Source organism: Phyllostomus hastatus, unplaced genomic scaffold (assembly GCF_019186645.2).
Source record: "Phyllostomus hastatus isolate PE091 unplaced genomic scaffold, TTU_PhHast_1.1 phas_contig_37, whole genome shotgun sequence".
Lineage (NCBI taxonomy): Eukaryota > Metazoa > Chordata > Mammalia > Chiroptera > Phyllostomidae > Phyllostomus > Phyllostomus hastatus.
In genome coordinates this window covers 8199867-8214929 of record NW_025333867.1, presented here as the reverse complement: position 1 = coordinate 8214929, position 15063 = coordinate 8199867, and the positions used below count along the sequence as shown (strand labels likewise).

The 15063-nt window shown below is 47.0% G+C and overlaps 1 protein-coding gene and 1 pseudogene across 3 annotated transcripts in view; one reads left to right on the top strand and one right to left on the bottom strand.

Moving 5' to 3' along the window:
- BPHL (biphenyl hydrolase like) overlaps window positions 1–4534 on the top strand; it is a 32804-nt gene extending 28270 nt beyond the window's left edge. For 2 of the 3 annotated variants that reach the window (XM_045841680.1, XM_045841677.1), the window contains one exon: window positions 4037–4534. In XM_045841680.1, coding sequence (XP_045697636.1) covers window positions 4037–4124 — 88 coding nt within the window. In that variant the 3' untranslated portion in view covers window positions 4125–4534. The remainder of the gene's footprint in view (window positions 1–4036) is intronic. The other variant, XM_045841678.1, reaches the window with a different exon arrangement.
- Window positions 4535–4946: 412 nt separating this feature from the next.
- Window positions 4947–9633, bottom strand: LOC123820752 (annotated as a pseudogene).
- Between the last annotated feature and the right edge of the window lie 5430 nt (window positions 9634–15063).

Genomic DNA, 15063 nt, shown 5'->3' with positions numbered 1-15063 from the left:
TGAGATGAAGGTGTCTGCAGGGTTGATTTCCTCTGAGGCCTTTCTCCTTGGCTCGCAGACAGCTGTCTTCTCCCTGTGTCCTCACACGGTTTTCCATCTCTGTGTCTATGTCCTAATCTCCTCTTCTTATAAGGACACCAATCATATTAGGGTGGTCCCTAACATCCTCATTTTAACCTAATTACCTATTTTTTAAAAATCCTCACCCAAGGACAAAGACCTTTTTTTCATTGCTTTTTTAGAGAGAGAGGAAGACAGAGAATAACATCCACACAGAGAGAAGCATTGATTGGTTGCCTTCCATATGTGCCCTGACCAGGAATCAAATGTATAACCTTTCAGTTATGGGACGGTGCTCCAACCGAACCACACCAGACAGGGCAACTTAATCAACTTAATTATCTCTCTAAAGACCTATATCCAAATCAGGTCACACTCTGAAGTACTGTGGGTTAGGACTTCAACATACAAATTTTGGGAGGATGCAGTTCATCCCATGATAGTATGTTTCTAAGGAGATGCTCAGATGTCAGGACTTATAGGCCCAACAGAGGTCAGGGTCTGGATCTGAGACCCAGCTGCAAATGACCAGCGCCCTACCTGGAATCCTCTACCCCCACCTCCTTTGGTTGCCTGGCCAAGTGTAGTCATCCTTCAGAATGAAACTCAGATGTCTTCTCCTCCTCCACTTTCTCCTCCTTCTCCAATTACTTATCTATCTGAAGCCACACTGCTCCTTATTTATACCCCTTTACAGCTGTTAGCATGTGAATTTAGTGTTCCTCCTGTTGAGCATGTCAGTACCTTTCCCAAGATGTATTGTCGTACCTGCCGAAAGAAAGAGAATGTGAGAGCAAAAGAGGCACATGGGACCAAGCCTCTGTGGATGGCCAGGGATTACTGACTGGTGACTCCAGGCCAAAAACTATGGTCCAACTTCATGTTCTGGGTTTGGGGCCAGAGAGCCAGACCAGCTGGGAAAGAATGAGGGATAACACCCATGTGCACATAGTGGCACCTGGGGCCAATGTCACCCAAAGGGGAGGTGGGAAATGGGGTCTCGCCTGGGCAGCAGAATCGGTATTTTGGGATCCTGAGCAACATTCACAGCAGTGGTGGTGAAGAGCACCAGCAGCATTCAGGTGGGTTTGGATGCTGGCTCAGTCACTCATTTAGGCAGTGAGTATATATTTCCATGCCCCTGTTTCCTTGTCTGTAAAATGTGGGTGATAGTATCTACCATTCAAAATATTTTTTGAGGGATGAGTACATATTTGCACATTTAACACGTAAAACTCAGCACACAGTAGCTGCCAGTTCTGTGGATAGAATGCTGGCATGAGTGCAGGTGATCAGAGGCCCAGGAGACAACCAGGATATAGCTTGATAGGTTAGAGGCAAGTTGTCCTCCGTCCCAGTGTTCAGCATTAGTATAGGAGTATGGGTGTATTTGTTAGTCAGGGTTCTCCAGAGAAACAGAACCAATAGGACACACACACACACATACACACACATAGGTTTATTTTCTATAAGGAATAAGGAATTGTTCACACAGTTATGAAGGCTGAGAAGTACAAGATCTTTGGTTGGCAAGCTGGAGCAGAGTCAGGAAGGTGGAGACCCAGGACAGATGAGGCACAGCTGCAGTCTAATTCTGAATGCCCGGGAACCAGGAAGAGCCGACATTTCAGTTTGAGTCTGAAGGTATGAAAAAGCTCATATCCTTGTTTGGAGGCAGTCAGGCAGAAACCTACTTTGGTTTTCAATTAAAACAAAAATGCTCACAGACTTACTGGAAATTCTGTGGGTTCATAACTAATTTAGAGTATTATCATATCCCAAGTGGAGAAAGAAGCTGCAGCACATAATTTATGGCCTTGTTCATATCTGTAGCCCTCAGAGCTTAATTCAAAAACTGTGGAAGGGTCAACTGAGGAAGGGATGCTAACATCATTTCTCCTTTGCTACCTGAGATGTAAAGAGTGAGATCCTAGAAGGACTGTATCAAGAAGTAAACTGACCACTGGATTTATACTGTGAGGCTAGATATTTTAATTCCTCAAAAGATCTAGAATCACATCTTTTTCTAAAAGTGCCAAATGCGACAAGGAACCTGCATTGGCAAATAGGAACTTCTGTTTACCATCTTGATGCCCCTTAATTTCCAGTTGTTCTCCTGGGAAATGTGCTTGTTTGCAAAACATTCTCCATGGATCATATGATTAGATCCCTTTGTTACCTGGGTGAGAATCTTGGTCAGCAGTAGAGTTGCTACATCACCTTCACAGCCTATATATTTACTCCTGTCTAGTGTGGTACTTTGCCAAAGAGGAACACACATAGGCTTTAAGTATAGTGAGTCTTGTGTTAGACCTAAAGGAGGATGTATTAAAGAACTTGAAATGATCCCCAAAAAGTAACAAGGAGAAGAGCAACTTTCTTTATACTCATCCATCTGTTCATCCACCCATAATTCAGTGTAGGTCCAAATGGAGATGACTCAGAACAGATCTCCCATATTTTTAATGAAAGGGACCTCATTTTTATTTCCCTAAGACCAAGAGATTACTATAGTAAGAATGCAGACAGAAAAGGCTAAAAAGAAGGGATTCACTGCTGGTGTTTCTCCTTCCTTATTAGGGATTTGCATGAATCATAGAAATGAGGCCTACCTCATGTGATAAGCGGCATGGCTATCCACAAAGGAGGACTTACAAGTTGGGCAGATTGGGGTCTCTGCTTAGGAATCCAGTTTAGTACACATTAGAAGATGCAGTTTGGCCTAGACATGCCCTTCTGTGACCTTTTAGCATCCTTGGCAGTTGGTTCTGTCTCCTAAAAACGAGGCCTTGAGCATCCCTGCAAGCCCTGTTTCTTGTGTAGGGCAACTGGGAGCCTATCTTTGGGGTTGATGTGGGTTGCCATACTTTTCTGAAGAGCATTAAAACTGAATTTGGAACATTCTGGTTACTATAAATGGCATTAACTTTCCTGAGAGCCTGAGAAAGATGCCAATATAGCCCATCCTCCTTTCAAGTAAATGATCTTGATTATCTGGGTACCTCCACCCCACACCCATGTGATTGGGCTGCAAGGACAGCTCGGTTCCCAGGGCCCTTTCCCAGGTTCTCCCCAGCACTGAGAGCTCTCAGACCCCAGGTGCTGAAAAACCAGAGAATTAGGCAATGCAGTAATTGGCATTTTGCCCTAGTATAGTCCTTGTAATGTCCAATTCTCATTGTGGACAAGACAGCTCAAGCTCACACTTATATCCTAGAAGCTTTAATTGTGCTTTTGTAACCAATAAATAAAACATACAACTCAGAGAAGGCTGCCTTTATTAAAGAAATTGCCAACCAGCCACATTTGACCACAACCCTATAGCGAGGAAGAATCCTTATGACAGTAAGGTTTGTCACAGACATGTAGTGACAGCTGGAGGAGACTTGCTGATGCAGGCTGCCACCACCCACACAGTCCTAAGGAACACTTACTCACCCTTTGTCTAGAGGTTTATATTTAGTTGCTCAACTCTCCAAAAATGACAGGGTGATTTTGAACCTTGAACAAGGGTCTGGTGGTGGCTGGACTGATTTGGGTTTTTCCACTACAGAGATGCCCCAAGAAACCCACCTGTTCTAACCCAGTGGATTCTGGACATTTTCTATTTTATTGTCTCTCCAACCTTCTTTTAAAAAATCAACCTTATTAAAATGAATTTTTTTTAGCTAACCACCAAATCATATGTCATGTGCCCCACTCTCAAGCATGTTCAGTTAAACCATTTGTTACATGATACAGTTCCAAATACAGTGTGTGCTGGTCCCGTCAGGTTAACCTCCAGGTTAGTCATAAACTCCAAGAGGCTTTTACTCTTTAATATTCTGGAAAGGTTATACTATGTACCTTACATTTTCTCCCCAAAAGTGGTCATCCAAAAAATGTGGCAGGTTTTTACTTTAGATTTTCATGTTATGTTAGGGAGGGTAGGAGGTTTTAACTGGTATGCCATTAATCATAAGCTTTTTCTTTTTAGGTTGCATCTGATGCCAGAAGGCAAACACAATCTCCACTTACATTTTGCAGATGAATTCAACAAGTTGGCAGAACACTTCTTACAATGAACATGTGACCTGGTGATTCCTTAGCAAGAGGCTTCATCTGCCTGTTGCGGCCTCTGGAACCCACCCCCACATCACACCCCAGTTCACCTTCCCTCTAGGCTTTCTGTTCCTCCCCACAACTGCTGTTAATCCAATAGGAAAAATAACATTAAAAACATCCTCTAATAGCTACAAAAATTAAGTCTGACTTTTTAACATTAAGTTTGGATCTCTACCATTGTCTTAAAACATAAATTCCTTATGGTGATTTATTTATTTGCAAATAAATGTTAGAGGAGCACTTGAGCTCCTGGCTGCTATTTTGGGGTGCTGTGAACCCATGCTGTGCCTTCTGAAAGGTGCAAGCACTCTCTTGTCTCTGTAGTCGTGTCATTGTACAAAGCCAGAAAAGAAACACAAGAAAATCCTTGCCTAAGGTCCTCAATTCTAGATTTTTACCGGATCTATAACTCCAGCAAAGGGAAGAAGGTTGACTTTACCTCAAATCTATTCACTTCCTTACCTTTGCTGGATTCCTTAACTTTCATATTTTGGACCAGTGAAAATGAAAAAATTATTTATCTCTTTATTAATAGAACTATTAATTAAACATTAAGTACATGATAACAACATGATTTGACTTTGGGTGGTGGACACAATGCAATATATAGATCATGTGTCATAAAATGTACACTTGAAACCTATGTGACCCCATTAACCAATGTCACCCAAATTTAATTAAAATTTTAAAAAAGTAGAAATTCTATTTTGTTATGATTAGTAAACCCATAATCATATTCAAGAAGTATCTAGTGAAAGAAAAAAAAGAAAGAAACCAGAAGATTTTAGACACATGCTTTATAATTAGTATGGATATCTTAGAATTTCTGACAGAGGCAAAACTGAGCACCATAGTATACAAATAGAAAAACCATGCTTGATTGAGGACAAAAGAAATTCACTAACAATGCACGATGTATTTAAGAAGTTCTTAAGCCTCATCCTCGCCTTCCTCCTCCTCGAACTCCCCCTGTTCGTCGGCCGTGGCATCCTGGTACTGCTGGTACTCAGACACCAGGTCGTTCATGTTGCTCTCGGCCTCCGTGAACTCCATCTCATCCATGCCCTCGCCCGTGTACCAGTGCAGGAAGGCCTTGCGCCGGAACATGGCCGTGAACTGCTCCGAGATGCGCTTGAACAGCTCCTGGATGGCCGTGCTGTTGCCGATGAAGGTGGCCGACATCTTCAGGCCCCGAGGAGGGATGTCGCACACGGCCGTCTTCACATTGTTGGGGATCCACTCCACGAAGTAGCTGCTGTTCTTGTTCTGCACGTTGAGCATCTGCTCGTCCCACCTCCTTCATGGACATGCGGCCCCCGGAAGATAGCGGCCACCGTCAGGTAGCGGCCGTGGCGGGGTCGCAGGCAGCCATCATGTTCTTGGAGTCGAACATCTGCTGGGTGAGCTCAGGCACTGTCAGGGCCCGGTACTGCTGGCTACCCCGGCTGGTCAGGGGGGGCGAGCCGGGCATGAAGAAGTGCAGGCGGGGGAAGGGCACCATGTTGACAGCCAGCTTGCGCAGGTCTGCGTTCAGCTGGCCTGGGAAGCGCAGGCAGGTGGTGACACCGCTCATGGTGGCTGACACCAGGTGGTTGAGGTCTCCATATGTGGGGGTGGTCAGTTTCAGGGTGCGGAAGCAGATGTCATACAGGGCCTCGTTGTCAATGGAATAGGTTTCATCTGTGTTTTCCACCAGCTGGTGGACAGACAGGGTGGCGTTATAGGGCTCCACCACCGTGTCAGACACCTTAGGTGAGGGCATCACACTGAAGGTGTTCATGATGCGGTCTGGATACTCCTCCCGGATCTTGCTGATGAGCAGGGTGCCCATCCCCGAGCCTGTGCCACCCCCCAGCGAGTGGGTCAGCTGGAAGCCCTGCAGACAGTCACAGCTTTCTGACTCCTTCCTCACCACGTCCAGGACCGAGTCTACCAGTTCAGCACCCTCTGTGTAGTGGCCCTTTGCCCAGTTGTTCCCGGCCCCGCTCTGGCCTGCCAGAGGGAAAGGAGAATACTAGACACTAAAACGTAAGGAATTTCAAGTTGTTACTGTGACACTGTGCTAGTCTTAGAGTAGCAAGTTCTTCCCTTTTAGATACCTTTTATAGCCTACAGAAAATTTTTCTTTATCAGTGACACTCAAAAACACTAGAGATCATAATAGAACAAGTTTAGATCAAAGGAGGTTGTTAATGGAACAAAACAATATTCTTAAGAACAGAATATCCTACTGGGTTGGCCAAAAAGTCCTGCTATGTTTTTTCCATACAATGGCTATAGTAGCACTTAGTTGTCTTTAACTTCATTCAAAACAATTTTGTTAGGTTGTATTGTGACAGCTGTCACATCAGCATGCATTAAAAAATTATCAAAATTGGTGAATTTTTGTGCAGCCATTTTAATATTGAAGATGGAAGATATGCAACATTTTCAGCATGTTATGCTTTATTGTCTCAAGAAAGGTAAAAATGCAATGGAAACAAAAAAAGGTTTGTGCAGTGTATGGAGAAGGTGCTGTGACTGAACATGTCAAAAGTGATTTGTGAAGTTTCTTGGTACTATTCTGGCCAAATAATTCTTTGCTGTGGGCTATATTGTACATTGGAAGATGTTCAGCAATGCCCCTGGCTTCTACCCACTAGAAGCCGATAGCAGGAGATAGCCGACATATTCAAAATATGCAAATCAATAAAAGTATTGGTGAAAATAAAAAATGTGTCTTTTATTTTAAAGATAAAACAAAATGAACTTTTTGGCCAATTCAAAGAAAAGGTAAATTCGGTCCCATTAACAGGCAAGGGCAAAGGCGCAATGAGATAAGACACGTGACTACTGGTCACAACCTGTGCCTTTGCCTTTTCTGCTTGAAGGGGCCACCTGTTGCCAAAGATGCTCTGAAATTACCAGTAGCCTATTGACTCCTGTTTGAAGCTTTTTCATTGCCCTTTGTTCTTTACCCTTCACAGGCTGCTCTGTAGTGGGAAGCCTACAAGCAGACCTCTGCAGCCTGACACTGTCCTTTGCTGAGCTGTCCAGAGAGTTCCACCCCTGGGCTAGGTGGAATTAGGCCATGACTCATGGCTACCTGTGGACACGTAGTGTCCACCTGGACAGTCAACACTAAAAACTGTGATTTCCACAGTGTTTAGGAAGAGGAAGACTCATTGAGCCAGTTCCCATTGCTCAGGACTACATACCAAACACGAAGTTGTCGGGCCTGAAGATCTGGCCAAATGGTCCAGACCTGACCGAGTCCATGGTGCCTGGCTCCAGATCCACCAGGATGGCCCGAGGTACATACTTGTTACCTACAGGAAAGAAGATCTGGATTTAGACCTCCGGTTGACAAAGGAATCAGACAACAGAATGTTCTACGCACCTTTCACAGCAGAATTCATCTGGGAAAATTCCCACATGTGAGACAAAAGTACAAGAACAGGGGACTGTTTCTACTTTTAAAAAAGAGCCCTGGCTCTGGTGTGGCTCAGTATACTGAGCACTGGCCTGTGAACCAAAGGGTCGCCAGTTTGATTCCCAGTCAGGGCACATGCCTGGGTTGCAGGCCAGGTCCCCAGTAGGGGGCACATGAGAGGCAACCACACACTGATGTTTCTCTTCCTCCCTTCCCTCTAAGAATAAATAAATAAAATCTTTAAAAAAGGGGGTGGGTGGTCATGCTTAGTCATGGCAAACATGCATGAATCTTAAGGAACTATTAGCAGTTGATATTTAAAATGAATGCAAGCAGCATTTCTTTGTCATTTGTATGTTCCTAGCACATTGCATCTGTCCACAGTATGGAAAGCAAGGTTGACAGAAAAGCAGAAAACATTCAAGTAATCACCAGCAGCTTCATTGTAGTACACGTTGATTCTCTCCAGCTGCAAGTCACTGTCTCCATGGTAACTGCCAGTGGGGTCGATCCCATGCTCATCACTGATGACCTCCCAAAACTGGAAATTTTAAAATATGTATATCACATGATGGTATGGCATCATAAATATCAGTAAGAGTGGCCCTTTTCTTCCTCTCATGTCCTTGGAGTGGTGGCCACTGTGATCAGATGGTTAAGGGAGTCCTAGAGAGACCAGGTAGCTGTGCATCCATGTTCCTCCAGCAGAGGCTGCTGAGGGGCTTGGAAACCAGCAGAACACCAGCCATATTATGGCGACAGCCTGAAAAGCTGGGAGGGGCACTGCAGGAGGAGAGTGGGCACAGCAGATCTTCTGGGGCAGCTGTGGAGGCTGTCACCCCCCAGGCAGGGCTACTGTCCCAATGTCCCAGCATCACAGCATCTCACTATGCCAGCTGGTGGATGGGTCCTGGCAGGACCCAGATCCAGTTGGATCCCACCCTGTGGCTGCCTTACAGGAAGCAATGTCTCCTGGCACAAATCCCACCCAGCTCTCCAAGCAGTGCAGTGTATGCCACTAACATCCATATTGGCCTCTGGCCATTGAGCTTAGTGAGCCATGGGTGGGGAAGGGCAGGAGGGAGTCTGGGAGCATGACTGGGGGCAGTGAACAGAGCTGGCCTTGGAGAGGGCACAGGCTCCATTGTGAATCCGCAGCAGGAAGGGGGCGGGGAGGTTGGGGTGGGCAATATGGCGGTGCTGACAGAGACCTCGTCCTTTTTCAGACCTTGCCCACACCCATGCACCATGCCCGCTCTGGCCTGGCCCAGTGCTGTGGGTAATTGCATCCCAGATACAGTCAGTCACCTGCCGCCTGGGAGACAGGAAGCCAGACTGGCATTAAATATTATCATGTCTAGATGGTGCTAGTACTAGGGAAATTATCTAACATTCTCGTCTTTATATCCCAACGAGTAGTCTCTATAACATCTGTCACCTCAATGACACTGCATGTTTTTTCATTCAAACTCTGAGGGGAAAATGTCCAAATTAAGTTCTACATGAAGCCACTGGATTAATATGGACGAAGCGTCTGTCCAAATTTCAGAGGCTAATACACTCAGAGAAATGCCAACTACATGCAGCTGAGGGGTCGGTTACGAGAAAATTTCAAAGGGCCTTGATTAAAGGAACATACAGCTGCCTCGCCTGGCGTATCGCAGCAGGTGGTGTGGCTTCCTGGCCCCGCAGGGGGCTGCGCCGAAAATGCGCCACTGGGGCAGGGAGCCGCCGCCTTTGCCTCCCCCCCACTTCCCGGCCCCGGCCGCACCCTCAGGAACCGCTGCGCCCCACCCTCGCCCAGCTGGCACCCTTGGGGCCCGCTGCACCTCCAGCCCCGGCCCACACCTTCCGGGCCCACCGCCCACTCCCGGCCCCTTCTGTCGGGGCGCGCCCACCTTGGCGCCAATCTGGTTGCCGCACTGGCCCGCCTGGATGTGCACGATCTCGCGCATGGTGCCGGCTGCAGAGCGGGTGGAAGCGCTTGGCCTCGGAACTAGGAGCAGGGTACGAGGGGCAGCTCTAGAAGGAAGAGAGCGATCACCGCCCCTCAGCTCCGCCTTTTATACCAAAGGACCCGCCCGCCCTGCATTGACGTAATGGCAGGAGGAGCTGCGGGGGGAGGTGCGCCAGAGACTGCGGCACCACGAGGGGGAGCCGGGGCGCGGTGCGAGGTGAGGGGGGCGCTAAGGTTGGTCGCCACGCCAGCTGGGCCCGCGTAGTGAACCCAAACCGCCCCCCCGAGGGCCTCAGACTCAGCCAGCCGCTCTTTCCCTCACTCACGGGTGCCGCTCTACCCTGGAAAGGGTCATTCAGGAAAGCTGAATCCCCACCCAACCGCGTCCACTCTGGATCCCTGAGAGGGACTGGAGACCTAGGTCCAGCAACCTGGGGGAGAGGCTGCCTCCAAACAGGGTTCTTGTCTCCAGGGAGAGGGCGACAGGCATCCAGCACCCTTTTGGAATAGGGAACCCAAAATTTTCAGTGGGGTCTAGGGCAGTTTGCTAAGTTTTCCTGTGTGCTGGGCAGGATCCTGGACTCTGGGCCTCGTTCACTTTCTATTCGAGGTGGGAATTCACAGCCAATATGAGCGCCGGGAGGGCCTGCAGGTGGCTAGGAGTGGGGGTTCCCCGGTGAGAACTGATAAGCAAGGAGCTGTCTTCAAGAAACGCGAGAATGGCAGGGTGGGCAGCTTTTTGCTTCTACATGTAAGGAAAATGGCCCGTTTGGCAGGGGTTGGGGGGTGTTAGGAAAAGGGGCACGGTGCTGGATTTGTCTCATGTTGTACTTTGGGTCTTGGTTCTTTGTAAAGGCCACTTAAATGTGGAAAATGCTGCGTGCCTGTGTGTCAAAGAGAGAGGGAGGGGAATGAATGTGAATAGCCAGGTGTCAGCCAAAGTACGTGTGCCTTACATACATCCTCACAGCAACCTTATAGACCTGGGCAGTCCAGTTCAAAGGCCACCAGCCACATGTGACTATGGAACATTGAAATGTGGGTAGTCTGAATTGTGATGAGCTTTCAGTGTAAAATACTCAGAGGATTTCATGGATTCCATAAGAATATAAAATATTCCTTTACTGATTTTGTATATTAATTTCCTTTCAAAATCTTTTGGACATATTTTAAAATTAATTTCACTTGTTTCTGTTAACTTTCTAAATGACTTCTAGACTAGTAGTGACTACTAGAAAATTTTCAGTGACTTCTGTGGTTCACTTCACATTGAGGTGGGGTAGTAAGAAGCTGGGAAAATTTTTTGGCAAGTGGAATGGGGAAACTGAGACTGATAGCTAAACAAACTGGCCAAGCAATTTACAGCCAGATACAGAAGGTCACCAGGGCAAAAAGCCCTATGTGCCTAGCAATGGGCAAAACTGGCACTCACCCCCAGGGTGGTCTTTCCTCCTCTGGCATACTGCTGGTCCAGCAGTTTAAACTGCCCCACCCCACCCCCCTTGCTAGAGATAACATCTAGGCCTCAGTTGTATCTCAGCTCCACGCCCAGAAAAGCAGCAAAATCAGGCAGGTGATGCCAAGACCAGCTGCAGTGACCAATGACCAGCTGCCCTGGCACTGACTAATCAGTGGAGACCACAACCCTGAAAGGACACACCTGGAAAAGCTGGTGAATATTCTCTTGAGATTCTTCTCTAAGACCTTCCCGAAATTCTCAGCCTTTAAAACCTTAAAGACTGACCCAGAGCACACTCTCCCAGGAGCACACCTATGCCTTTCCCTTCTTTTTCCCTCACAGGCACGCAAATCCTGAACTCTAAGGGACCTCACCAGACTTGCAACAAGGAGCAATGGGCAGAATCAGCTTGTCCCAGGGTCCATGGATCATTCATACCTGGTCTTTGACAAGTCCCTTCCCCTTCTTTGAACCATTACCCTCCTCCCACCGCCCTTCTGGCCACTGTCAGACTATTCCATGTTTCCGTGTCTCTGGTTCTATTTTGCTCATTAGGGTTTTTTTTGTTGTTCATTAGATTCCTCTTATACTGACGGGTTTATTTTTCACTTAGCATGATATTTTCCAGTGCTGCCCACACTGTCACAAAAGGTAGGGGTTCCTTAATAAACATACTCTCAAAATCACCTGGACTCAAAGAACCCACACTCTAGAGGCCAGCCAAAGCAGACCCACTCCAGGCCCTGTCCCCGTCCAGTAACGACATTGTGTTTCTATTGAACAGCACTGTTCTAGAGCAAACATTACTACTATTCCAATTTCATAGTACCGAAAGGAGGCTGAAAGAGCTGACTAGCCACAAAGCTAGTAAATGAAGTTATCTAAATTTCTGCTACAAAGAAAGCCAGGTGAGTTTCAAAGGCTTGGTCAGGGTGAGGTAAGGCCCAACCTTATTTCTTTTCAATGATGACCTTAAGAGTGGGCTAAGTGAGCAGGGACCTGGAACTGCTTTTGTTCCCTAGCACATCCTCCTTTACTCTCTGGGGCCAGTTTCTCCAACTATAAAATGTTGATAATTATAGGAACCACACAGCCAGCTTTGTGAGCAGGAAATGAGCAGCTCTATATGAAAGTGGGTCAAGTTTATAGAGCAAAAATGCCCCATAAAACCCAAGATGATGCTGTCACAAATACTAAGCCTATTTGTCATGTTAATCATAAGCATATATCTGAGGTGGGTGGGCAAAATCATGACTTCATCAGCCCTGCTTTACAAAGTTAGTCTTTTGGGGTGGCCCCAGCACACAGGCAAGCATCTGGGGCCTCCTCTCAGGGTGGAATGGTTTCCTAGACTTTCTCCTCCTCTTTTCCTGCCCCACATGGCTGGGGCCCCTTGTACAGCCCATCCTATGGGTGCTGTTCCCAGGTTCCTAGGGTTGGGCCTCCACCTGCTCTCCACCTTTATTGCTAACTCCCACATCTTAGGCTCTTATGGCCAGCTGGAGTCTTCCAGCGCCTCTCCAGAGAATGGCCCTGATCCAGGTAACTTTACTGATTACACAGTTGCACAAAGAGTTTCTGGAGATAACTGCCTCTTGGCCTTTGTGGTCCCATTCATGGTAGGAATTTGGGGCCAAAGAAGAGCAGAGGATAAGACTAGGAAGGGATGATATTGAGGATGTGAGGACTACAAAAGGTGGACATCTCCCTACCTGTGGAGGGGTAATCACCTTGAAGGAGTGTGTCCACTTTGCTCCATCATGATTGGGTCATTAAGCAAGTCGCCTAACCTCTCAGAGCCTCTGTCACTATATCTGAAATATGGAAATCTTGTCTTATGATGTGTGAACATGAGAGACAATGTCTGTGAACTGAACCTTTGGTGCATGTGAGTCGGTAAGTGACAGCAGTTATCACAGCAGGTCTAGGCACTGAGGACCACTTGCTCTGTGGATCACTGGCAGCAAATGTTGGTCCCAAGGCTGCCTCCTCCTGCCACCCAATAGAAACCCCAGCCTGCTTACTTGTTTGCCCACACCTTCCCCATCACCTGCACCTGATGTCTGAGAAGTATGGTAAGAAGTTAAGATAGCCATGAGCAGAGTGAAGACAAGGAACCAACTACAGAAAGTCACCAGGGCAGGAAGCCCCAGGTGCTTAGCAGTGGGCAAAGTTAGGGAAACAAGGACATCACCCACAGAGTAACTTTTCCTCCCCTAGCATATCACTGGTCATGCAGTCCCCACCCTCCCCTTACCATCCTCCCCTGGCATGTCACTAGTCATGCAGTAGACCCCTTTGGAAGAGGAACAAGGGACCAAAGAGTGGCCTCATGGGACTCCCATTTGGACCCTTGCATGACCACTCCCTTAAGCATTAGCCCCTAGGGATAACATCTAGGTCTCAGTTGTGTTTCAGCTCCAGGCCAGGAAAAGCAGCAAAACCAGACAAGCTACGCCATGGCTCACAGCAGGACCAGCTGCCCAGACTAATGACACTCTTGGCACTGACCAGTCAGCAGAGACTATGACCCTGAAAGGATACACCTGGAAAGCTGATGCACAGTCTATTGGAATCCTCCCTTGAGATTCCAGATAAATACCCTCAAGCTGAAGGGCCAAGTGAAACTCTTGCCCTCCCCCTCTTCTTCCCTCCAGGCACATTACCTTTACCTTTCTCTTTCCCAAACACTTAAGGCCCATCTTTGGCCTCTCTAACTTGTTTCCAAAACCCATGTCCAGCTGGCTCACTTTTCCTACCTCCGTGAATTTCCACATAAACTTTTTTTTTTATAGTTTGAGTCTTGAATCTGAATTCTTGGCTGGAACTCAAGAACAGGGCTTGGTGAACCAAGGTCCAATTTCCTGTGATATGCTGGCACCGTTTCATCACCACCAGAGGCACACAGGCAGATTTTTAAATAGAGTTCACCCAACCTAGAGTTACTCATCTGAGGGCTGTGAGCTTCTGCTTCCCTCCACCATGTGCTTATTCTAACCACCAGGCATCACACAGCAGTGCTATTCTGCACAGCACTCATGAAGGTAATTACAGGAGGAAATTGGGCCAACTGGTCCTCCCCTTCCCTGTGTAACCAGAAAAGCTGGTGTTCATGCGGCCTGTCATCTACAAGACCCAAGAAGCAGAGACAGGGATTGAATCTTTATGGGCACTTTATTCATTTGGTCGGTGATCTGAGAAAATGGCAGGTTTGTATCCTAACAGTCTTAAATTCCATTTTAAAATGGCCCTTTTTATAAGGATAACAAAGTGCAGGTAAGGGGTTTGGAATTGGGGAGAGGGGGGGGGGAAAGTTAATTGGATTTAAAAAATGCAGCATTCTCACCCTGAGGGCATCTCTCCCTTGAGTACAATGGCTCAGATACCATCTCGATTGCTTGAGACCTCTTGAGGTACAAAGTTGGACTGGTTGTGGCCGCTTGGAGTCACGGTGGGTCATACCTTCAGTTCCTGGAATAGCTTTTACATACATTGATTACTAAGCTTATTAGCTGTTACTTAAACTAAAATCTTCCAACTTTCTCGTGTCTCCTATCACTTGGAATGGGCTTTTGATGAGCTCAGGGAGAAGGGTGGCTTTCCCTCCACTCTTTTTTCCCTCTTTCTCTATGCATCTAAAAAGGAGCAACTCTTCTGGTTCCGCTGGGCGGGGAAAGGGGGGAGAGGAGCCAACATTCTGTTGGCACATTTCATTTCCTGCTTTGGAGCTGTTCTCACCAACAGTGTTTGAGCCACCCTTGTCCTGAAGGCATTTTGAGGTGATGACGATAAAGTTCGGACTGCAGAGGGAAGGCGTACATTCCTGGTACGAGGCTCCAGAATGCAAGTTACAAATGGACCCAGTCCCTCCTCCTTGTCACCCCTCCAACCCCCACTCCCACCACTAGCTGTCATCCTGCTCTCCCTCTATGAGCAAAAAAGGAAAAAGGATTCATGGACAGCAGTGTGGTGATTGCTGGGGAGAGAGGAATATAAGGGGACTAAATAGTAATGGAAAAAAATACAATAAAGATTAAATAAAAAAATAAATTTAAAAAAGAAAAGTACTCT